A 25,567-nucleotide genomic window follows, 5' to 3' on the forward strand; every position below is an offset into this window, starting at 1 on the left:
ATTCCAAAGCTCAAAAAATTAATTATGAAAATGGATTTTGAAATGGCTGATCCTAGTTTAGGTAAGTTTAATGAAATTTTCATTTAATACTATTTAGCAACTCTTTATGTGTATGGGAGAGTTGTGTGTAAGTCACCCCCAGACATTGTCCGGGAACCGCATGGAAAGCATTTAATATGGGGAAACTTGGCGATTTCATTGTTATTTGTGAAACGGTGAAAGATCTTCCTTGGTTGGAATTTTGCAACACTGGCAATCAACTCTTAAGGAAAGATGGTGAATCACTGAGTGAAAAGAATTTTCAACGAGTTAAAATTGGTTAGAAAATGAACTTGATTCGCATGAATTCATTGATGAAATGGTAACGGAATGGAGTGACGATCTGGTATATTATATTTTGGAAAACAATATATCTGAAAACTTTGTCAGTCAAATATTTAATAGAGAGTATAATCTGTGCATTTTGCATAGATGGTACAACACAAAGAAGTGGAAATTAATTTGGAGAGAACTTTTCACAGATAATAAACAATATATTAAAAACATTGAACCTAATGTGTGAGTAACTTATAAGGTAAGCAAAAATTGTTTACCTTGTGTCAGTGGTTTAATTCATTTAAATTATTATGAGGAAGTAATTATAACTTGAAGAGAGAGAGAGAGATATATTTGAACTAATATATAACTTATATTTACCTCTTCGTGAAATGTGTCACTTACCATTTCGGCCTTCTCTCTCTACCTGAACACCAAGAATCATGTCTACCATAATACTTACATCATTTAAGTTAACAAGACGCTTTTAATTCATTTACGTTAATAAGGGGACACGGTATGATTATGCTTTTAAGTCAATAATGGGAAGATATTTAAGTTGTTAAATTAGAAACATGTGCAACTCTAGGGTATCTTTATTGAGGAAACGTTTCGCCACAGAGTGGCTTCATCAGTCCATACGTAGGAGAAACTTGAAGAACAGGAGGAGTATGGACTGATGAAGCCACTGTGTGGCGAAACGTTTCCTCAATAAAGATACCCAAGAGTTGCACATGTGTCTAATTTAACAACATGTCAGTTCTTTGAATCATTCATCTACAAGATATTTAAGTTAACGAGAAGAATACTGATGTAACACTTGTGATGCATATGTTTGGGATAGTGAAAAAAATATGTAACTTTTAGTTGGTTTATATCTTTTACAGGTGATGATGCAAATTTCTCCCCATTATATGCTACGAAATCAAAAAAATATTAAAATTTATAGGTACCGATGTGACGGGGCTTGGAAGAACAAGACTTAGAGGGGAGGATTTATGATGTTTAGAGCGTGTTGTTACACCAAGATTAATAATATATGATGTTTCATTCATTAAAAAGAGAAATGTTTAATAAAAAATTTTAAGACATGATTAATTTTAAATCAATCAAATCTTACCATGAAAAAAGTATTGAGGTAGAATACAAATGTTATATCTCATTTAAGTTAATTTCATGGTGTCTGTCAGCCCTGTGACCTCACCAAATTTTAGCACAAGAGGACACAGTTGGTCTGGAAAGAGAGGATTATCTAAAATCTACCTTGGGTGTGAACACCATTTCATGGCGTCGCTGGAGGGGATTGTAAAAAAATCATGATGCAATACTTTGAGGTAAGCCATATAAGCTCAAGGAGTCTCTCAGAGTGAGGATTGTGTTTCTATCCAGAAATCGAGTGAATATTTCTACCATTGAGTGTGTTTACCAACAAGAAAAATAATGTTTGATTTTAAGATAAATTCTCCAAAACTAATTTTGGAAATATCCAAAAATTGAGACGTTCAAAGTAATTCTGGAGTACTCTACTGTATTTTGGAAGTGTTCCAATATATTTTTGAATGTGCTCCAACGTAATTTGGAAATGTTCTAATGTTATCCCAATAATTTTGTTCATATTGTGGAATGTGGCTAAAAATGTGATTTATATCATATCTTAGTTGGATGTGTTCGTGATATATTTATAAAAAAAAATGATGGGGGTGTTCGAATGATGTTTTTGGAGTATTCAATTGCAATTGTTGGTGTTTTTGGTAGTGTTCAAAGTAAAGTGAGTTGTCTGTGTGTGTGTTAGGTGGTCATAGAATTTTGTGAATATCTTGGTTACAGTGATTTTAGTGGATTTGAGATGGGTGATGAGATGCATTTGTGGATGTGAAATGTGATTTTTGTGTTTGATCTGAAGAGGTGTGTTGGGAGACGGGTGAGTGGATGTGTAGAAATGTGGGTGAGATGGAGAGGGGTAAGGGGAGGGTTGTATTAGAAATTTAGTGAAATATGGGAGGGATTTTACTGAAATTAAAGGAAATGTATGAATACTTTAAAAGAAATTATAGAAGTGAAAAGTTATGATGCATTGGAAAAGAATGGAGGGTGTAGAAACATGTCGCAGTAGTTGGGTAGTGAGATGATTAGTTGTTGTGAGTATATTATCAATTTATGTGGATACAAGGAGATGGGTATGGAGAGGATTTTATTAGAATTTTAGTAATGTAGGGAGGAATGAGTATTACATTTTAAGATTCAATAAAAAGAAGGGGAAAAATTTGTTTCGAAAGAGGAAAAATTGTGAATAAATCGATAAGTGATGAGGGTTGTGGGTATTGTTGTCGAACTAGACATATCGAAAAAAGATGTTATAAGTGGGTTGTTGTTGTGGGTGTTGTGGGGTGTTGTGGGTTATGGGTGTTGTGGGGCGTTGTGGGGCGTTGTGGGTTGTGGGTGTTGTGGGATGTTGTGGGTTGTGGGTGTTGTGGGTTGTGGGTGTTGTGGGATGTTGTGGGTTGTGGGTGTTGTGGGTTGTGGGTGTTGTTGTCGAACTAGAGATACCGAAAAGATGTTACAAGTGGGTTGTTGTTGTTGTGGGTGATGTGGGTTGTGGGTGATGTGGGTTGTGGGTATTGTTGTTGAACTATAGATACCAAAAAAGATATTATAAGTGGGTTGTTGTTGTGGGTTGAGTGTTGTGGGTTGTGGGTGTTGTTGTCAAACTAGAGATGCTGAAAAGTGGTTATAAGTTGTGGGTTGTTGTTGTGGGTGTTGTGGGGTGTGGGTGATGTGGGTTGTGGGTGTTGTGGGATGTGGGTGTTGTGGGTTGTGGGTGTTGTTGTCGAACTAGAGATACCGAAAAGATGTTATAAGTGGGTTGTGGGTGTTGTGGGTTGTGGGTATTGTTGTCGAACTAGAGATACCAAAAAAAAGATGTTATAAGTGGGTTGTTGTTGTGGGTGTTGTATGGTGTGGGTGATGTGGGATGTGGGTGTTGTGGGATGTGAGTGTTGTTGTCGAACTAGTGATGCCGAAAAAGTGGTTATAAGTTTTGGGTTGTGGGCGTTGTTGTCGAACTAGAGATACCGAAAAAGAGGTGATTCTGTTGTAAGTGTTCGTGTGTGTTTTGTTTGTGCTTATGTTATATCTTAGTTGGAGGTGAGTGTACTCATAGAAATTGGTAATCGTCTTGGTTATAGTGATTTGAGAGGATTTGTGTGAAAATGGGTGTTAGTCTGTGATGTTGATCTTAGTTTATGGTGATTTTGGTGGTGTTTGGGCAGTATTCGGTGCTGTTTTGGTAGTATTCAGTGGTGTATTTGGGAGTACTCAAATGGTGTTTTAGACTATACAAAGGTGTTTTTGAAGGTGTTCAAATGATGTGCAAGAGTATTTATGAAGGTGTTCTGGGAGTATTCAGTGGTGATTTGGGGGTGTTCGAATGATGTTTTTGGAGTATTCAAAGGTAATTGATGGTGTTTTTGGTGTCGTTCAAAGTAAAGTGACTGAGTTAGTTTTTGTGATACTGTTGTAAAAATCTGGAGAATGAGGGAGGAGTTTGGGGGATGAGTTGTAATTTAATGAAATATGTAAGTGTAGATAAATTAGAGATGTCAAATCTTATTTGGGAGTATTCAAAATGTTGTCTTGGAAATGTTTTAGTGTTGTTTGGAAATGTTCAAAGGTGCTTTTGTGAGTATTCAAATGATTTATGAGAGTGTTTTGAAGGTGGTCAAAGTGAGGTGTGTGTGTGTGTGTGTGTGTGTGTGTGCGTATTAACTTCGTAATATATAAAATTGTGACTAGTGAATTTATCGAAAAGTGGTTATAAGTTGTAAGTGTTGTGGTGACTTTTTCTGATGAAATAGTTAAAACGAGAAAAATGTCTAGACTTGAGGAGAGTGAATCTTTTGTAAAGAAATTGTGGATTGTTGTGGGTATTAACGAAAAAATGTGGAATTATTTGGGTTATCCGGGGTTAAGAGTGAAAATGTTTTCCCTATGTTGTATATGAAATGTGTAATACTGAGATGGTGACGACGAAGAAGATCCAGAACAAAATGCGCAGAATTTCTTCAAGAGAAAAATATGTTGGTTTTAGTCAATGAATTGTACCTTTTTTTGTTGTATTACCAGAAATGTATATGAAATGCATTGGTTGTATAATAAATAGTGTTATCCTGCATTTTAAGTTATTGTCTGCTCGACAAGATTCAGCCTGTGTGTGTGTGAGGTCATCACGTGAAGTCACTGACATAGGAGGAAGTCGACAAGATTCAGCCTGTATGTGTGAGGTCATCGCGTGACGTCACTGACCGCCGAGTAAACACAGGTGGGGTGACGCCACACTTGTTTAGACCTGTAGTAAGAGAAAGTACCATGCCCCATAGGGGGAGTACATTTGAATGCTTACCCCCAGAGGGGGGAATCGAAAAACTTGATCCAAGGAGATGGAGTCTTTGTATTATTTGATATCGAGAAAAACTTGATCCGAGGAATTGGAGCAGGGAATTTGGGGTGGAAGTGGGTGGTGGGAGGGGTACCCACAGGGGGAAACCCAAAAACTTGATCCAAGGAGATGGACGAGGAATATTTGGGGTAGAAGTGGATGGTGGGGGAAATCTTTGTATTATTGATATCGAGAAAAACTTGATCCGAGGAGATGGAGCAGGAATATTTGGGGGTGGAAGGAGGGGTACCCAAAAAATTTGATCCAAGGAGATGGAGTCTTTGTATTATTTGATATCGAGAAAAACTTGATCCGAGGAATTGGAGACCACAAGAAAATGAAATTCAAAAAAAAAAATTCGAAAAAATTTGGGGTAGAAGTGGATGGTGGGAGGGGTACCCATAGGGGGGAATCCAAAAACTTGATCCGAGGAGATCATAAGAAATTCGAAACCCCAGAGCGGGGAATCCAAAAAACTTGACCCGAGGAAGTGGAGTCTTTGTATTATGGAGAAAAACTTGATCCAAGGAGATGGAGGAGAAATACTTGGGGTGGAAGTGGGAGTCCATTTTGAATGCTTACCCCCAGAGGGGGGAATCCCAAAAATTTGATCCGAGGAGATGGAGTCTTTGTATTATTGATATCGAGAAAAACTTGATCCGAGGAGATGGAGATCATAAGAAATTCAAAAAAAAAATCGAAAAAATTTGGGATGGGGGTGAAAGTGGGAGGGGAAACCTCAAAAATTTGATCCGAGGAGATGGAGATCATAAGAAGATGAAATTTGAAAAAAATCGGAAAAAATTCGGGGCGCGGGGGCGATCCGGACGACGCTGCGGAAGGCGCTGCAGAAGGTGTGGGCGGGCGCGAGGGCGCGGGCGGGTGGGCTTGAGGGCGCAGCAGGCGGGCACGTGGGCGGCAGGTCGGCGTGAGGGCGGGGTGGGTGGGGGGCATGGGTGTGGGGTTGTGGGTGTGGTGGGGGCGTTGAGGGCGAGGTGGTCGAGGGCGAGGTGGTCGAGGGTGAGGTCAAGGTGGTCGATGGCGAGGTGGTCGAGGGTGAGGTCAAGGTGGTCGAGGGCGAGGTGATCGAGGGTGATGTGGTCGAGGGCGGGCGCGCGGGCGCAGAAGGAGACCGCTCAGGCGCAGACCTTTCGGAAGGAGACTGCTCAGCCGCAGACCTTTCAGGAGGGGACCGCTCAGGAATACAGCGCTCAGCCGCAGAGACCGCTGAGCCGCCTTCGGCATTGCTTATATAAAGTTTTGTGTATGTAATAATTTCTCAAAACTCATTCTGAACCAAGCGAGAAAAATATATTTCATTGTGTTTGTTTTTATTAAATTATTGTAAACTTATCTAAAATATATTTAGCTGGATAAGGCTAAATTTAATTGGGCTTGTTACAATAAGATTAGGTAAACTTTCTAATTTTCTCTTGGTACAAAATTATTAATTTTTACTTAAACATAAATGAAAAAAAATATATCTTTAAACGTATTGGAGAAAATTTTAGAAATGACTAAATTTTAAATGAGTTCTTGCCAATTGACCAATTTTACCTATTCGGTATGATACACACACACACACACACACACACACATATATATATATATACATTATATATATATATATATATATATATATATATATATATATATATATATATATATATATATATATAGGAGTGAATGGAGACGAATTGTATTTGGGACCTGACGATCTGTTGGAGTGTGAGCAGGGTATTATTTAGTGAAGGGATTCAGGGAAACCGGTTATTTTTGTATAGCCGGACTTGACTCCTGGAAATGGGAAGTACAATGCCTGCACCCTAAAGGAGGGGTTCGGGATATTAGCAGTTTGGAGGGATATGTTGTGTATCTTTATACGTATATGCTTCTAAACTGTTGTATTCTGAGCACCTCTTCAAAAACAGTGATTATGTGTGAGTGAGGTGAAAGTGTTGAATGATGAAAGTATTTTCTTTTTGGGGATTTTCTTTTGTTTTTTGGGTCATCCTGCCTCGGTGGGAGACGGCCGACTTGTTAAATATAAATATACATATATATATATATATATATATATATATATATATATATATATATATATATATATATATATATATATATATATATATATATATATATATATATATACATATATGCAAAGCAACCATTATAAGATTCCTTGTAAAATTTGCGATAAAGTTTATTACGATCAAACTGGTAAAAATCTCGAACTAAGATTAAAACAACATAAATATAGCATTAGAACTGGACAAGATTCCAATGCTCTATTTATTCATGTAAGAGATTTTAACCATCCAATAGATTTTCAAAAAGTTGAGAAAGTAGTATCAAGCAAGTCCATGGTCAACAGGAATATAATTGACAATAATATGAATATTTCCTTTGGTTTATATAAATTAGATCCATTTATAATTAATAGAATTTAGGAAGAATTTAATAATACACTGGACAAATAATAATTTTTAAAATTTTCTTGGGTAGAATAGTTTGTTGATGGGTTGTACGAAGGACCTGTCCAGTTGGGTCGGCGCGCGTCAGTTGTTTAACTGTTGTGGGATCTGATAGTGAGGTGTTGGCCAGACCCCTTATGTACCTCCTTGGATGCTTTACTTTCATAGTTCCTTGACAATGTGAGTAGTCACAAAAGCGCTTGGAATTTCTCTATTCTTTCACAGTGGTTGTTTTGCATATTCTGAAATCACCTGTTTACTGTGATCTTATTGCATATATATATATATATATATATATATATATATATATATATATATATATATATATATATATATATATATATATATATATACATACATACATATACATATATTCCATTCAATATTTCATAATATATATTATGTTTCAACAACAATTCTTGAGGTCTGCATATATCTTTATTTTTTATTTTTTCAAACTGTTTACCTAAATAATATTTTTTCCTCATTTTAATCACCTGTTGCTACATATTATATCTCCTGTGAAACATAATCACCTTCTCTGAAAGTTTTTGTCTTTCCAAGAACTGATATCGTTTCATTACATCTCTCTCAGCTGACGACAAACATGGTTGGTCCTTGCTTCAGCATCATATTCTCTCCCTTTCTTCTTGATCTGGGCACATCCTCTGCTACCGTGGGCTGGCTCTTCAGTATTATGCAGCTAATGTGGAATGCTTCTGGTTTTGTCGTGGGTCCTCTAGTGGAGGTGTTCGGCTGGAGGAAAGTGGCCTTAGTGTCTGCCATCACCGCCTCTTGCTCTCTCATTATTTCCACCTTCTCCACCTCAGTCATATATCTCCTATTTTCCTTCTCTATCCTTGGAGGTAAGTATCATAAAGTTAATATTTATGTATATATAAAATCTTGCTACAATTTGACTTGCGTATTCATATTAAAGAATCAATAATTATTCTTATCGTATTTTGTATATTTTATCTATCTTATTTAATGCAGGTGTATGGAAACCAGTCAAAGATCTGGCAAAGATAATGTGGTGGTGTCAGCCAGCACATTATCTTTGCCGGCTGTGTGGAGTACAGAGATGTATGGTTGCAACCGTAATGCTCAAACATAAGTCGAGTGTTCTTGTTCTTCACTGAGCTAAGGTCCGTTAAAGGATTATGGTCACTGAAGACTGATCGCACGTGATGAGCTGTTTAGGAACATTTCGAAATGCTCCAGAGCCTTCTTCTCTATGGTGAAAAAGGCCCGCTGATAGGCGTGGTATTTGACTGAGTAATACGTCACAGGATGCAGACCACTCTCAACAGAAGCTTGGAGTAACATCGCTCAAGTCCCCTAGTCACAAGCAACAACCTGTAATACAAATGGTATTGAAAAATCGGGTGGCAAAAGTATTGGAGCAGCGAATAAGAGGCGTTTAACATGGTTAAACGCCTCTTGATAATTTGGGGTCCAGCAAAATGTATTATTTTTATTATAATCCAAAAGAAGTGCTAAACCACAAGGGCTATACAGCGCTGCAGGGCAGGGAAGGAAGCGAGGGTATTGGGTGGCAAAAGGGAAAGGAATGATTAGTAGGTTATGGAGAATAGCGGGGCAGCGGATAGTGCAGGGGTAAAGGGTAGCAAGAAATTGAGGCAGAAGGGGCTGAGGGGAGTGCTAAAGGTATCGTCATTAGAGTTTGTGGAGTAAATCAGTTGTTGTTAAAAAGTCAATGAAAGAGTCCGGATTAAAGGAGGGTCCATTAGCAAGAAGGGAAGGTAAAGAGAGAGCAGTAGAGCGGAGATGATGCTGGAGGTAAATTCTGCGTGCTCGTTGATAAAGTGGGCAGTCTAACAGAAAGTGACTAACTGATACTGGAACCTGACAATTCTCAAAGAGACTAACAGAGCGCCTCTCCACGGGATATCCATGAGTAAGATGAGTGTGGCCAATGTGAAGACGGGAGAGAGTAGTCTCCCAACCTCGACACTGATGACAAGTCGACGGCCAGTAACCTATACTTGGTTTAATAGAATGAAGTTTGTTATTGAGCAGATCAGACCAACGTTGTTGCCAACGGGTGTGAAGCAAAATAGTCTGTGAATGGAACACCTCGATATGAAACTGGAAGGTCATGTACTGCTGACCGTGCAGCAGTATCTGCCTGTTCATTGCCCTGTACGTCAACATGATCAGGGACCCAACAAAAATCTATATCTCTATGCTTGGTAGAGATATGGTGCAACCAAAGTTGGATATGAAGAACTAGGGGGTGAGGTTATTACAACCCAGGAATTCAAAGGCCTGTTATTCTGGGTGTAAAGGGAGCAAAACAATCACAGCAGAAAACTTTTGATTTATATTATCCTTTCACCAAGTAAAAACAGAAGTATGTACACTATATACACTATGTACAACAATAGGTATTAGTGCACACCACGGTAAGCAAGGCAGAGCAGAGGCCACTAGAGAGCAGAATGTGCTTCAACCAGCTCTAGAATGGAAATGACAAGGGCAGACAGGCAGGTGGTGCCCACAACACCTCTGTGATTGCCAGAACTATCTTCTCATTGGCTGAACCTGGGTACTGATTGAATGACGGGGCCCCATCATCCGACCCTTAGTACTGGTTTGCTGGTTGGTGGAGATAGCCTTTCAATGAGGGTGTGTACATGCACCAAATAAAGGTTACGTACTCTTTGCATGTGTCAACCCCCCCCCCCCCCCCCGAGAGAGCTCAGGAATAGGCTCCCACCTCCCATTGGTAACCGTGCTACCATGTCACCATATGGGACTGCCTTTCCTCTCAACCATCCAACTCTTAGATAGAGCTCAGCTTTATTCGCTACATAAAGCCAAACCCTAAACTTAGAGTGAGACAGCAGACATTAGGGTTAACGTAGGTCCAAGGTATGGGTGGACGGTAGCCCTCACCCCCTCACTAAAAAAATCCCACAACATACATAAAGGGGGAAAAAGAGCTAGAAACCAGTTACCACAGGTCCCTAACACATCCTAACCTAATACATTAATACATTCGGGATAAAGCATCTGCCAACTTATTTTCTTTGCCGGCAATGTGTATTATTCTGAGAAAATAGGGCTGCAGTCGTAGACTCCATCTCACGAGCCTCGTATTGTGGTTCTTCATGGCTTGGAGATATACCAGAGGGTTGTGGTCACTGTAGACAGTGACCACCTGTGAAGTCTGGCCCACGTAAACATCGAAGTACTTAAAGGCTAGTACCAGCACGAAGGCTTCTTTTTCAATGGTAGAGTATGCCCTCTGATGCAGCTGGAACTTTGCCGAGAAGAATGCTACAGGCTGCAACTCATCGTGCTCAATTTGTAACAGTACTGCCCCAACCCCAGACTCACAAACATCAACCTGTAATGAGAAAGGTTTGGAGAAGTCTGGAGACTAAAGAATGAGTGCAGTGCACAATAATCTTTTTGCTTTCGTAAAAGCATTTTGACATTCTGGGGTCCAATTAAAGGGAACTTTATGACTGGTAAGAGAGGTAAGAGGCGCTACAATATCTGACATTTTTTTTACAGAATCTTCTGTAAAACCCTATTATGCCTAGGAAACGTTGAAGAGATTTTCTTTCATGGGGAATTGGGTAAACTTTAATGACAAGAACTTTAGCAAATTTAGGAGCAACTTTGTCACTACCTACTTCATGGCCCAGAAAAGTAACAGTAGCCTGGCTGAAGGAAGACTTAGATAAATTAACAATCAAATGAAAACTCTGGAAGGTCTCAGAGAGAGCCTTAAGTCTAAATAGGTGTTGATCCCAAGTATCAGACACCACCACTATGTCATCTAAATAAGCTGCCGTGCCTTCAAGTCCTTTAATAGCCTGATGGATAAGTTTCTGCAATGAAGAGGGGGAGTTTTTCATTCTGAATGGGGTAACTGTATATTGATAATGACCTCTTGGAATTATGAAGGCAGAGATATCCTTCGCCTTATCCGTCAAAGGTACCTAATAGTAACCTTTAAGGAGATTTAACTTAGACACCAAAGTAGCCTTACCCACAAAGTTGATTACGTCATCCAGACGAGGAAGAGGGTAAGCATCTGTGATTGTGACCTCATTCACCTTACGGTAGTCTGTACACATGTCTAGGAATTTAAACTGATAGATTATAGAGGTATGGGTGTTTGTGGGAAACAATCAGGCTGCAGCATTAGGGTTAAAAACAGCAGTTATTACCGGGATACCTCAGGGATATGTTTAAACGACAATATTCAAAATAAAGTTGCTAGTAATGGCAAATCAATTGATCAACAAACAAACAGAGATAGTAGAGGGCAACGAGTGACTAGCTCCCTAAAGGTTTACTATACAAACAGTAGGAGTCTAAGAAATAAGATAGATGAGATAAAATTACTTGCAAGTGTAGGTAATATAGATATTATTGGTATAACAGAGACCTGGTTCAACCTGAAAGATAGAGAAATGCCTTCTGAATGCAACATACAGGGTTATAAACTATTCCACATGATAGGGTCAACAGGAAGGGTGGTGGTGTGGCGATATATGTCAGAGAAAATTTAAATTGTTGTCTTAGACATGATATAAGATTAGAAACATCGAACACAGAATCGGTTTGGCTACAATTTCTAGAGGGACGTGACAAATTAATTTTGGGTGTGATTTATAGGCCCCCAAACCTTGATAGGGAGTGCAGTAAGCTGTTATGGGACGGAATTCATAAGGCATCTAGATATGAAAATGTTGTGATAATGGGAGATTTTAACTTTAGACAAATTGATTGGAACAATATGACAGGAAATCTTGAGTCTAGTGACTTTCTTGATACGGTTCAGGATTGCTTTTTAGAACAAATTGTGACAGAACCAACTAGAGGAAACAATCTGCTTGACTTGGTTCTTGCGGTTAATGATGAGCTTGGGGAAAGCGATCACAAATCACTTAGTTTCAATATATCATGGAATTACCCAGATAACTGCAATCAAATCTCTGTCCCAGATTTTCGCTTGGCCGACTTCATGGGACTGAAAAATTACTTGGGTGGGCTAAATTGGGATGTCCTGATTATGGGTCAGGTAGGTGATCTTGGTTGCCAATATGACGTTTTTCAGAGCATAGTTCTAGCTGCTCAGACAACTTTTGTTCCTAGTAGGGAAATTAGATCTAACAAAAATGATCCCAAATGGATGAACAATAGATTAAAACATCTCATTGGTCAAAAGAGAGAGGCATATATAGGCGTATCAAAAGAGGGGATGGGGAGTTAAGAAATCAATATATTCAATTAAAGAGAGAAATAAAAAAAGAATAAGAAAAGCAAAAAGGGATTATGAGGCTAAGGTCGCAAGGAATTCAAAGACTAACCCAAAAGGGTTCTTTCAGGTATACAGAAGTAAGATTAGGGACAAGATTGGCCCACTTAAGAGTAACTCTGGTCAGATCACTGACAGTGATAAGGATATGTGTGAAATACTAAATAACTACTTCCTCTTAGTTTTCACCCAGGAAAATACTAGCGATATTCCTGAAATAATAGATTACGTAGAACAGGATGATAATAAACTATGTACGATAGCGGTAACTAGTGACATGGTCCTCAGACAAATAGAGAAACTAAAACCTAACAAATACCCAGGTCCTGATGAACTGTCTGCAAGGGTGTTAAAGGAATGTAAAGAGGAACTTAGCATACCTTTGGCTAATCTTTTTAACATATCACTACAAACTGGCATAGTGCCTGATAAGTGGAAAATGGCAAATGTAATACCTATTTACAAGGCAGGTGACAGGTCCTTGGCTTCGAACTATAGACCAATAAGTCTTACCTCCATAGTGGGAAAATTTATGGAATCAATAATTGCCGAAGCAATTCGTAGCCATCTTGACAGGCACAGATTGATTAATGATTCTCAACACGGTTTTACAAAGGGGCGTTCCTGTCTTACGAATTTACTAACTTTTTTCACTAAGGTGTTTGAGGAGGTAGATCATGGTAATGAATATGATATTGTGTATATGGACTTCAGTAAGGCTTTCGATAGAGTTCCACACCAGAGGCTATTGAGGAAACTTAGGGCACACGGAATAGGAGGAGAAATATTTTCCTGGGTAGAGGCATGGCTGACAAATAGACAGCAGAGAGTTTGCATAAATGGGGAGAAATCAGAATGGGAGCACGTCACAAGCGGTGTTCCTCAGGGGTCAGTGTTGGGCCCGTTGTTGTTCACAATTTACATAAACGACATAGATGAGGGAATAAATAACGACATAAGCTATTTGCTGATGACACCAAAATAGGCCGTCCAATTCATTCTAATGAGGACATTAGAGCACTCCAGGATGATTTGAATAGACTGACGCAATGGTCAGAGAAGTGGCAGATACAGTTTAATATTGACAAATGCAAAGTTCTAAATGTTGGACAGTTAAATATCCATGCCACATATCAACTAAATAATGTAGATCTTAATACTACCGATTGCGAAAAGGATTTAGGAGTTCTGGTTAGCAGTAATCTAAAACCAAGACAACAGTGCATTAGTGTTCGCAATAAAGCTAACAGAATTCTTGGCTTCATATCTAGAAGTATAAATAATAGAAGCCCTCAGGTTGTTCTTCAACTCTATATATCCTTGGTTAGGCCTCATTTAGAGTATGCTGCTCAGTTCTGGTCACCGTATTACAGAATGGATATAAATGCTCTGGAAAACGTACAAAGGAGGATGACAAAGATGATCCCATGTATCAGAAATCTTCCCTATGAGGATAGACTGAGGGCCCTGAATCTGCACTCTCTCGAAAGGCGTAGAATTAGGGGGGATATGATCGAGGTGTATAAATGGAAAACAGGAATAAATAAAGGGGATGTAAATAGTGTGCTGAAAATTTCCAGCCAAGACAGGACTCGCAGCAATGGTTTCAAGTTGGAAAAATTCAGATTCAGGAAGGATATAGGAAAGTACTGGTTTGGTATTAGAGTTGTGGATGAGTGTAACAAGCTCCCGAGTACAGTTATTGAGGCTAAAACGTTGTGTAGTTTTACAAATAGGTTAGATAAATACATGAGTGGGTGTGGGTGGGTGTGAGTTGGACCTGACTAGCTTTGCTGCTGGGTCTGGTGCAGTGCTCCATCCTTGAGTGGGGTGACCAGACTGGTTGGGTCATTGGGATAATCCGGGGGGTGGGTCATTGGTCTAATCCGGGGGGTGGGACATGGACCTGCTCCGCGTGGGTCAGTAGGCCTGTTGCAGTGTTCCTTCTTTCTTACGTTCTTATATTCTAACCCATCCTCTAACAGAAATTCTACCTCCTGCTGAAGTAGCTTCTGTTTTTCAGGGGAAAAGTTTAATAGGTTTAAAGTTTCCCACATCTACGTCATGATAACCTAATGTACATTTTTCGGCACATCCGAAAAAATATCAGGGTATGACTGTAGAAGCGTAGTTAAACTTGTTACTTGAGTTTCAGATAGCCCCACCATTAAAGGGCTAGGGTCCTTGAGGAGGACAGAGTTTGGAAGCTTTACATTAATTCCAGGAATAGAGTGCAAAGAGTCAGAGTCGTCCTCAGAGGTAGAGGATAGAGTCATTACTGGGACTTTATCTGGCGCATGAAAAGATTTTAATTGATGAATGTGGTAAGTTTTAGTTTTTGAGGTCTTATCAAGGGGAGATACCACATAATTTACATCAGATAATTTACTTACAATTTGCATAGGTCCCGTAAATCTAGCTTTCAAGGTGTGGCCAGGTATAGGTTCCTGTACCAACACCTTGTCTCCTGGATGGAAGGAGCGGAATTGTGCATTTCTGTCATACCTCTGTTTCATCTTGTTTTGAGCTGCCTTTAGATTAGCCTTGGCTAACTGACGTGCCACCTGCAACCTTGAAGACGTGTTGTAGAGTGTTGAGCACAAGTCTTTTCCCATCCATCCTTCCTTGAGCACCCGAAGAGGACCTTGTACATTGTGACCAAAGATCGGCACAGTTTCCCTTATTGGAAACAGCAACAAAGGTAGTGATTCATCCCAGTCTGTAGGAAAATGCATACATAAAGTTCTCATCATGGTTTTTAACGTCTGATGGAATCTTTCCAAGGCGCCTTGGGACTGAGGAAGATAGGCAGTGGATAAGTTGTGGATTATCCCTAACCTAGTTAATGCTTCCCTAAATGCTTTGGCAGTGAAGTTAGTACCTTGTTCACTTTGAATAGATTTAGGAATGCCAAAACAAGAAATAAATCTGGTTAAAGCCTTGAGAATGGCTTTAGTATTAATACTGTGCATGGGAATTGCTTCTGGGTATTTAGTTACTCTATTCATAATGGTAAATAAATACTGATTTCCAGACTTTGACTTAGGTAGTGGACCTACACAATCTATAATTAATTCTGCAAAAGGTTCTCCATCAGCAAGTATAGGCTGGAGAGGTGCAGGTTTAATGGAATGTCCAGGTTTCCCTACTTGTTGACATTCTCAGCAACATCGGATATGTTTCTTCACATCCTACCTTAATTTCGGCCAATAGAATTCTTTTGTGATTCTGTATAATGTTCTTAGTAATTCTTAGGTGACCTCCTAATGAAGTATTATGAGTTATATTCAATATTTGAGGTCTAGTCGCTTTTAAGTTTATATTTGACTGGATGATCCGAAAAGGATTTACCCATGGCTACCTGAAAAGCGAAATTCAAAGAAGGTCCCGGAAGAACAGTCCCTCGGGCATGGAAACAGAGATATCTGGCAATCCTGCTACCCTGGAATAGGAAGGCTTGATCTGGGTCTGTTCACTAAATTTACGAGACCCTGTCCAGTTTTCCTCATAAAACAAATTGGCTATTCCGAAATCAGAGTTGTCCAAGGATAGGTCAGCATTCTCGCCAGACAACCCTTGGGATGTTGCCCGAGTTATGGCCAACACCGGAGAAAAATTAATCATTATTGGTTCAGGACATACACTAGCAGTGGTAATGTTATTACCCAGTAATAACATGGCATCTTTCATAGGAAATCCTTCTGATACACTTACAGTCAAATATCCAGTGTAATATTTGCACTGCACATAGATTCCATGCAAGGGGACAGACAAAATAGCTCCTCCGAAGGCTTCAAACAAAACAGAGGATTGTAATGAAGTGTGTTCAAAAAGGGGAAGTACTCCCTCTCTTATAAGTGAGCAATATGCTCCAGTATCTCTAAAGGTTCTGACTTCAGTTGTTTTTGAGTCTTCCTGGAGGGAAATACGACTCCGACAGTAATAAGGGGCCATCCTCTTTACTTCTTTCAGGGGCATGTTGCTAGGGACATTATAGATTTTCCCTAATGGTTGGGGTTTACTCGGGCAGTTAGGGTGGATGTGACCTACTTTATTACATAGGAAGCAGACGACAGGCTTGACCTTAGCTCCCTGCTGACGTTGTAACTAGTGTCGCTCTGGCTGGTGTCGCTCTGGATACTTTTGTCGAGTTGTACCAAGTTGAGTGGTTTGTCTCTCACCAGGTTAACCATAAGTTGAGTAGCGAGGCTCACCAGGTGACTTAGTTGGCTGACAGACGTTCTCCCTCCGGCTGACACTTCATCCTCCAATGTTGACAATCTCTGCTCATGCCAGGCTGTTGAAAAGAGAGATGAGACCGCTCGGACAAGGAGCGGTTGGTGTCAAAGGTATCAGCCAACCTGGCTGCCTCCAATGCAGTGGTTAAGTCACGATCCTGTAGAAAGACTCTAACCTCTGGTCCCACAGACTCCAGCAGGTTATCGACTAGGATGAGCTGCACGAGATCATCAAAGGTGGTGACACTACTTGCTTTATACCAGCTGGTAAAAGCTTCGGTCTGCTGTCGCATGAAATCCACCAGGGACTGACCAAGCTGTCGTCTGCCTAACTTGAATGACTTCCTGTACTTAGCGGGGATGCATTGTTATGCTCCAAGAACTATGGTCTTCACGACGTATAATTGGTAAAATCAGTGTCATTTAATACTGACGTAAACTCCTGTGCCTTATCAAACAATGCTGTGTGAACCAATGACGCTCAATGCTGTTCCGGCCACCTCAAGGCTCGAGCCTGATTTTCGAAAGTTTCGAAAAATTATTCTGGTTCTGCCTCATTGAAGCGGGGAACAAGCTGTACTGCTTTCTGTAAACTAAAGTTATTTACAACTTGAGAAAACTGCCTTCTTTCTTTTTCCCTTTCAAACTCTTCCTTGGCATATGCCCTGTTCCCTAGTCTGCTCAAGATTGATTTTCGCCAACTCAAGTGCCAACGCAGCCGATTCGCCTTCAGACAATCCTGTCGCATGAAACTGACGATTTTGCTCAGTTGATTTATCATTTTCGTCCTGCAAGAACATCGGGTTTTTACTCCTGGCTCCCGTAGAGGGAGGAGTTTGATACGAAGCTGCACAGCTGTGAGAGTGCGTTCGTAATCAATGCCAATGGAACGAGCAATTTGCCAATAACGCTGTAGGGAAAATTTAGACAAGTTTAATAAAGTGTATTCAGACACCAGACGTCTGACTCGTCTAGGCGGCATACCCCAACGTAACACATTATTTGTAATACATGCTTAGCTATGCACAGTACGACTGCAGAAAACTCGTACCCCAATGTAACATGTTACTTGCAATACACGCTTAGCTATGCACAGTACGACTGCAGAATACACGCATACAATAGCAAGGCTGATACACAATAGCAAAGCTGACTGCAAAATATTCACACAACAGCAAGATTGACCGTAGCGAAGCAAGCACAAGGAACAATAGCAAGCTGTCAATGATCATACAATAGCAGGCTGACCATAAAACACAAAGCTGACACGCAAAGTTTCGTAAAGCACTGGCAAAGCTAATGCAATGCCATATAGCAAGTTACACAGTGTTTCCACTCCAGCATCACCCTAGGCTCAACCCGTGCTCTAAGTCCATCTCCAGCTCTCGGACAGGCTACCCATATTACAACCCAGGAATTCAAAGGCCTGTTATGCTGGGTGTAAAGGGAACAAAACAAACACAGCAGAAAACTTTTGACTTATCTTATCCTTTCACGAAGTAAGAACAGAAGTATGTACACTATATACAATATGTGCAACAATAGGTATTAGCGCACACCACGGTAAGCAAGACTTAAGAAATCGTAATGACACGATTGCAAATAAACCATACCCCCGGCCGGGATTGAACCCGCGGTCATAGAGTCTCAAAACTCCAGCCCGTCGCGCTAGCCACTAGACCAGCTAGCCACAATAAGATTCATCCAACTAGGTATATTTCTACACCTAGTTGGATGAATCTTATTGTGGCTAGCTGGTCTAGTGGCTAGCGCGACGGGCTGGAGTTTTGAGACTCTATGACCGCGGGTTCAATCCCGGCCGGGGGTATGGCACGGTAAGCAAGGCAGAGCAGAAGCCACTAGAGAGCAGAACGTGCTTCAACCAGCTCTAGAATGGAAATGACAAGGGCAGACAGGAGAGTGGTGCCCAGAACACCTCTGCGATTGCCAGAACCATCTTCTCATTGGCTGAACCTGGGTACTGATCGAACGACGGGGCCCCATCGTCCGACCCTTAGTACTGGTTCGCTGGTTGGTGGAGATAGCTTTTCAATGAGGGTGTGTACATGTGCCAAATAAAGGTTACGTACTCTTTGCATGCCACAGAGGTGTATCAAATTGTCGTATAGCCTGTAAAGCACTAAGGGAGTCTGAAAAACAACCACAAATGATGACACAGACATAGATGCAATACTGATAAGTGCTGCAAGAATGACATACAATTCAGCAGCAAAAATGCTAGCCGAGGATAGTAAATACCCACGCACGACACTGTCCAGAAACACTGCTGCAAATCCGACACCATCAGAAGACTTAGAGCCATCTGTGTACACTGCAATGGCATGAGAATGAGAGCAGATGTGGTCAAGAAAGAGAGAGCAGGAAGCTACTGTAGGCAGTTGGGCTTTCGCACAAGGGTGTGAGAAAGAACAGACTCATACAGCTGGAACCTCCCAGGGGGGCAGGGAAAAGTGAGATGCTACATGAACATAGAAAGGTGGTAACTGAATGGAAGACAAGAGTGAATGTAGGTGAAGAGAAAAGGGATGGAGGGGCGACGTACAATTAAAGAATGTCTACTAACATCGGTTACTATTCTATATATGGAAGGATTGTGGAGATCATGAGAGCAAACATAGTAGCGAAGGCAATGGGCATCAAGGCTATCGAACAAGGATGGAATATCCACTTCTGCATAGAGGCTCTCAACAGGGGAAGAGCAAAAAGCACCATTACATAAACATAATCCCTGGTGGTGAATGGGATTAAGGCTAGAGCTTTGATAAAATGAGGGCTGAATGGAGGCAAAGGAGAGTTCGACGATCAGCTCCCCATGAAAGATGAGCAAGGGTTTTAAGAAGGTTCAGCCGGCTGTGACAAGTTGCCTTCAGAGAGGTAATGTGAGGTTTCCAGGATAACCTATGGTCAAAGAGAAGTCCTAGAAACCTGACCGTATCACATTCAGGGATACGTGAGCCATAGAGGTACAAAGGATGATCAGAGAGGGCAGAACGTAGAGTGAAAGTAATTTGGTGGGTTTTAGTACTGGAAAATTTAAACCTATGCGTGGTGACCCAATTGGAACCACGATTCACCGCATGCTGGAGAGAAACTGTAGTGAGGTGACAGCACAAGCAATACCGAAGTCATCAACATAGAGTGATGACAAAATATTGGATGGAAGAAGAGAGGCCAAATCATTTATAGCAAGGAGAAAAAGTGTTGTGCTCGGTACACATCCCTGGGGGATACCTTCAGCTTGGACGAAGTCCAGGGAGAGCACATTATTGACTCGAACACGGAAATGTCTGTTAGTTAATTAAGAAGTTCTTAAGGAAGGATGGTAGATTGCCTCGGAGGCCTAAGGAGTGGGCTTGGGCCAAAATATTATACCTCCAAGTTGTGTCATATGCCTTCTGAAGGTCAAAAAATATGGCAATAACTGAATGGTTATTTGCAAAGGCATTCCGAACATATGTATCCAAGCATAGTAAGGGGTCTATGGTAGAACGACCCTTACGAAAGCCATATTGACGAGTGGAGAGAGTGTTGTGTGTCTCTAAATACCACATTAAACGTCGATTTACTACACGTTCCATCACTTTGCAAACTGCACTGGTAAGAGCAATGGGATGATAGTGCTGGGCATCATGTCCCGTAGTACCCGGTCTGTGGAAAGGGAGAACAATGGAAGATTTCCACAGCTGGGGAAGAACTCCTTGTGACCAAATAAGACTGAAGAGGTGTAAGAGGACTGCAAGGGTTGACTGATGTAAATGTTGTAACATCCGAATATGAATGTCGTCTGGCCCAGCTGCCAATGATCGGCAAGCTGAGTGTGTTGCCTCCAGTTCCTGAAGTGTAAAAGGCACATTATAAGATTCTTCTTTGAAGGAAGAAAAGTCTAGGGGCGCTAGCTCTCTGATAGACATTGAGGAAAGAAATAAGGGGCATAGATGGAGCCCCTGAGAAATGCTGACCAGATGATTACCAATTTCCATGGCAACGTCAAGAGGGTTTGCTATATCAACACCGACAACCCGCAGAACAGGAGCCGGGTCAGGAGAATATTTACCACTCAATTTCCTCACTTTTTTCAGACTGCACTCATAGAGGAAGCAGAGGTAATGGAAACATAATCTCGCCAGCAAGTGCGCTTAGCGTCACGGATGACACGGCGAGCAACCGCTCACTTCTGCTTAAAATCAAGAAGCCTCTCAGTGGTTCTAGTGTACCGGTGCCTGCCCCATGCAGTGCGTTTCAAACGTACAGCACGAGCACAAGCAGTAGACCACCAAGGCACGCATTTCTGAGAATGCCTGCCCGAGGTTTGAGGTATAGAATGAGAAGCTGCCGTTAAAACTGAGGACGAGAAGAGTTGTAAAAGCTCATCAATGGAGGACGAAGAAAGAACCTCATTAAAAGCAGTTAGTTGTGAGTAAGGGTCCCAATTTGCTCGATCAAATTGCCAGCGTGGTCTACGAGGAGGTGGTGAACATGAAGGAGAAGTAAGAATGACTGGAAAATGATCGTTGTCATGTAAGTCCGGGAGAACAGACCAGGTAAAGTCTAGTGCATGGAGGAAGAGCAGACCGAGAGATCGATGCAAGAGAGAGTATGAGTACGAGGATAAAAATGGGTGGGAGTACCGGTATTTAAAACATGGAGGGGAGAGAATCGAGAAAAGCCTCCAACTGAATGCCACGGGAATCACAGTGAGACCCTTCCCAGAGGAAATGATGGGCATTAAAATCGCTAAGTAACAGAAGTGGTGGTGGTAATGACGAAACAAGAAAGGCAACATCCAGGATAGATAATGCCCGAGAAGGAGAGAGATACAAAGAACAGATTGAATATCACTTATGCAAGTGGATACAGGTTGCAGTGTAATGCAGCGAAATATGAACAAATAGCTGATGGTAAGGAATATCAGTGCATAGGAGAAGGGCACTTTCATTAAAGGTCCCATCAGAAAATGGAACCGAAGATTACAATAAATTATAGCCTGAGATGAGATAGATAACAGCAGAGTGTAGTTTTGGTTCTCGTAAGCAAACACCAACAGGGGAAAACTGGAAGAGCAAAATCTGAAGCTCACCCCTATTTCCTCTGAGGCCGTGGATATTCTACTGTAAATAGGCCATGATTGGCAACAATAAAGGTACCAGAAATCCGCAGGTATGGGTACCTACAGACTAGAGGGGTTAGAAAAGTCCACATGTAGCGGCAGCGGAAAATGTTTAAGTAGCGAAGGAACGGAGTGCTGTGAAGAAAGAAGTTGCGCAGATGGAGGAGAGGAATGAGAAGGAACAGGAGGTGGATCAGTGTCCATTGATGGTTTAGTCTCTTCAATATATTCAGAGATAGCTTCAAACGTCTTGGAAGTCAAAGAGGTTGTATGGGAGACAATATTGGAGGCAGGAGGAGGAGTTTGAGTAAAGATTGGGACAGCAATGGACTGTACCAAAGTAGGGGAGGGGATGAAAGGGTGGAGGGCACTGGAGAAGAAGGGTGGGAAGAGACAGAAGAGAAAGAAACAAGGGAGGGGGCAGAAGAGGAAGAAACTTGGGAGGAGACAGGGGAGGAAGGTACCGTACGAGGAGGAGGGTGAACCTCCACACTCGAAACAGAGCTAGTGAGAGGTGAAGAACCAGGTAGAGAGACTGGAAAGGTAAAATGTGGAGGGAGAAGAACGGAAGGAGGGTTTAAAGGAGATTTGAGTGATATGGATGTTTTGGACTTCCGAGAAGTGGAGGGGCGATTGGGAGGAGGTGTTGTATGAGGGCTTATGAGGGAGAACACGAAGAAGTGAGAACAGACTGAGGTGTTGAGGTAGGGACTTCTGAGCCCAGGACAGCAAAAGAATTAAAGACAGGAGTGACTATGAAAGGAGTAACCACAAAGGAGGCTGCAGAAGATGGGACCCCAAAGGTGGGGGGACATTTAGAAACACGAGAATAATAAATACAGGGGAGTATCACTTGGAGGCATAGGTAAGAAACTGCCATAGCATAAGGGAGACCTGCCTTTTTGAGGCAACGGATATCTCGTTTATTTAAGTAGACCTGGCAACGGCAAGAGTAAGAAGGGTGAGCCTCATGACAATTAAGGAAAGAGGGAGGTCGACTACAAGATGTATTAGAATGGTCATTGGCACCACAGACTGGGCATTTGGCTATAGATCTGCAATATTTCGCTGGGTGACCAAATCGCCAGCAATTTCTACACTGTTGCAGTGTAGGGATCACCTTTCGAATGTGTAAATGATGTCCTGCTACATAAACAGAGGATAGTAGTTCACGGCAATCGAAAGTTAATCGAGCTACATTGCAAGGGTGTCGTCTCTGCCCTCGGCCAGGAAGGACATAAGTGTTTACTTCGAAGATTTGGAGGTTCTGGAGTTCCAGCTGTTCGAGAATGTCATCGCCACATGTCTTGAAATTCTGTTGAACAATTGTATGGGGCAGAATGACAGTGCCACTACAAGAATTGAGGGAATGATGTTTCTCAACAGTGATAGGAATAGTACTGATATGTGAAAGAAGAGAAAGGTCACGAGCCTGGTTAGCATTCTGGACAGTAATGATGCGTGTACCACTCTTGAGAGTGTGAAAGGATATATCTCTACCAGGCAGTAGAGAAAGTTGGTCATAATGTAAAGAATTTAATCCATTGTGCATTTTGAAACTGAGCATGGAAAGGGAGTGCATGACATGTTGGTCTTTTCTGAGGGCGAGAAGGAAGCTAAGAAGGATCATCAGGTAATTGTTATAGGCGTTTAGGAGTGGGACTGGAGTCGGTCCGACATGGGATGGGCAGGTGATTCGAAAATTGCCGCACCATAGAGGGAGATGCTGGAAGCATAGTCAAAGGAGAGCAGAGGTCAGACAAATCAAAGGAGTCAGTCAAAATCTCCCAGCAACTGAAGCAGGTGATGAAACAGCACAAGCAAAAGGTACAGGGGCATTAGGAGTGTCCGAAGAGGGGTCAAAAAATAAGGCAGGGTCAGAACATGATGCGGTAACAGTAAGGGGCCCGGGGGTAGCAGGGTCATGGAGAGGGTCTTCCATGGTTAGGTTACTTCTTTCTTTTAGTTTTTAAGAAAAAAAGAAGAAAATAAAATAAAAATAAAAAAGAATAAAAAAAAAGGGGAGAATGGGGAGGAATAGCTCCTAGGAGGAATGAAAGGGTTGTAAATCTCCCTCCGTGCCTAAGAGGACCTCAGCATCGCAAGTAGTGCAGATGCGGCATGGAACCCATGCCATACCCTACCCTTCATCCCGGTAAACCAGCAATCCAGGATAGCAGCCTCACATCTGCCGAGCTACCTCGATGGACAAAAGAGAGGGCGGTCGGATATCCATCACAAAACATACCTCCTTTGGCCACCACCCCCAGAATCCGAAAGGCAGCCTCCAGAGATACACCCATTACCCAAAAGACACCCAAAGCCACCCCCTGGGAGACCGGAGAGGGATTGAGGCATCCCCAGGCGATCCAGATTCCACGGCAAACTACACCACCGCCAAGAACCTCAGGAATGGGATGGACCCCAGTACCCTTCCCCCTACCTAGGAACCAGCATGCCTGTGGGAAGAATCCTACAGGCCAAAAAGAAGAAGGGAATAAGGGTGGGATGGGGAGGAGGAAGAGGAAAGGGAAAAGGGAGGATGGGATAGGGAAGGGGAGATTGGGGGGTAATTAGGTTCGGTCTGAGGAAGGAGACCAACAGGTCTAATTCCTCAGACCAAGAGCCTCTTCACCGCACCTAGGAGACCCTCTTGAAGAGGCAGCAAAATGTATTCTTGTGGCTGGTGAGGTTAGGGTGCTACAACATCTGCAAAGTTTTTGCAGAACTTCCTATAAATTCCTATCATTCCCAAGAACCTTTGCAAGTACTTCTTATCCTTTGGCAAATTTAGGTGGTACTTTGCCACTATCTACTTCATAATGTAAGAAGGTAACAATAGATTGGCCAAAAGATGATTCAGGTTTATTGTCGGTTGAAAAGTTCTGAACCTCCCATAAGGATTCAAACCGTGACATATACTGGTCCCACGTATCAGAAACTACAATTATATCGTCCAAATAAACTGCTGTGTCTTCAAGTCCTATAATAGCCCAATAGATTAATTTTTGGAATGAGGAGGGCGAGTTTCGGATTGCAAATGGTGTCACAGTATATTGATAGTGACCTCCTCGAATTACAAAGGCAGAAATTTTCTTCACTTTATTAAAGGTACCAAGTAATAACCTTTAAGGAGAACTACTTCATAAACGAAAGGAGCAGAGAGCAAGTATCCAGTGCTGTGACCTCATTCATCTTACAGTAGTCTGTACACATCCGGAATCTTCCACCAGTTTTCTTAACAAAAATGTACAGTGCAGCCCACGGGCTGGACGATTCCTCCACCATTCAATGTTCTAACAGAAATAAAAGTTCCTGCTGAAGTAGCCACTGTTTTTCAGGATTAGATCTGTGGGGAGAGAGTTTAATAGGTTTACAAGTTCCTACATCAGTATTGTGATAACCAAGATTGCACTTTTTTGGAACATCAGAAAATATGTCAGAACAGATTTTGCAGAAGGGTAGTTAGCGCTGCTACTTGGTCTTCTGCAAGTCCCGACATTATGGGACGAGGATCTTGAAGGAGGGCTGAGTTAGGAAACTAGAATTGTGTTCAGAGAATCGGGGTCGTCCACAGGGTCTGGAACAGAGGTCAAGGTCATTATTGGGACCTTACGTGGTTCAAACAATAGTTTAATTTGATTAATGTGGTAAATTTTGCCTGCATTGGGTTTA

At 41.5% G+C, this 25,567-nt stretch overlaps 1 protein-coding gene across 1 annotated transcript in view; it reads left to right on the plus strand.

Annotated features, from left to right (window-relative positions):
* The first annotated feature begins 5,845 nt into the window (after positions 1–5,845).
* The window catches only part of LOC138852809 (monocarboxylate transporter 12-like), a 142,168-nt gene continuing 122,446 nt past the window's right edge, over positions 5,846–25,567 (plus strand). The window contains exons 1-2 of the mRNA XM_070085755.1: positions 5,846–5,991; positions 7,789–8,090. Of these exons, the coding sequence (XP_069941856.1) occupies positions 5,846–5,991; positions 7,789–8,090 (448 nt within the window). The remainder of the gene's footprint in view (positions 5,992–7,788; positions 8,091–25,567) is intronic.

This window comes from Cherax quadricarinatus, chromosome 1 (assembly GCF_038502225.1).
Source record: "Cherax quadricarinatus isolate ZL_2023a chromosome 1, ASM3850222v1, whole genome shotgun sequence".
NCBI lineage: Eukaryota > Metazoa > Arthropoda > Malacostraca > Decapoda > Parastacidae > Cherax > Cherax quadricarinatus.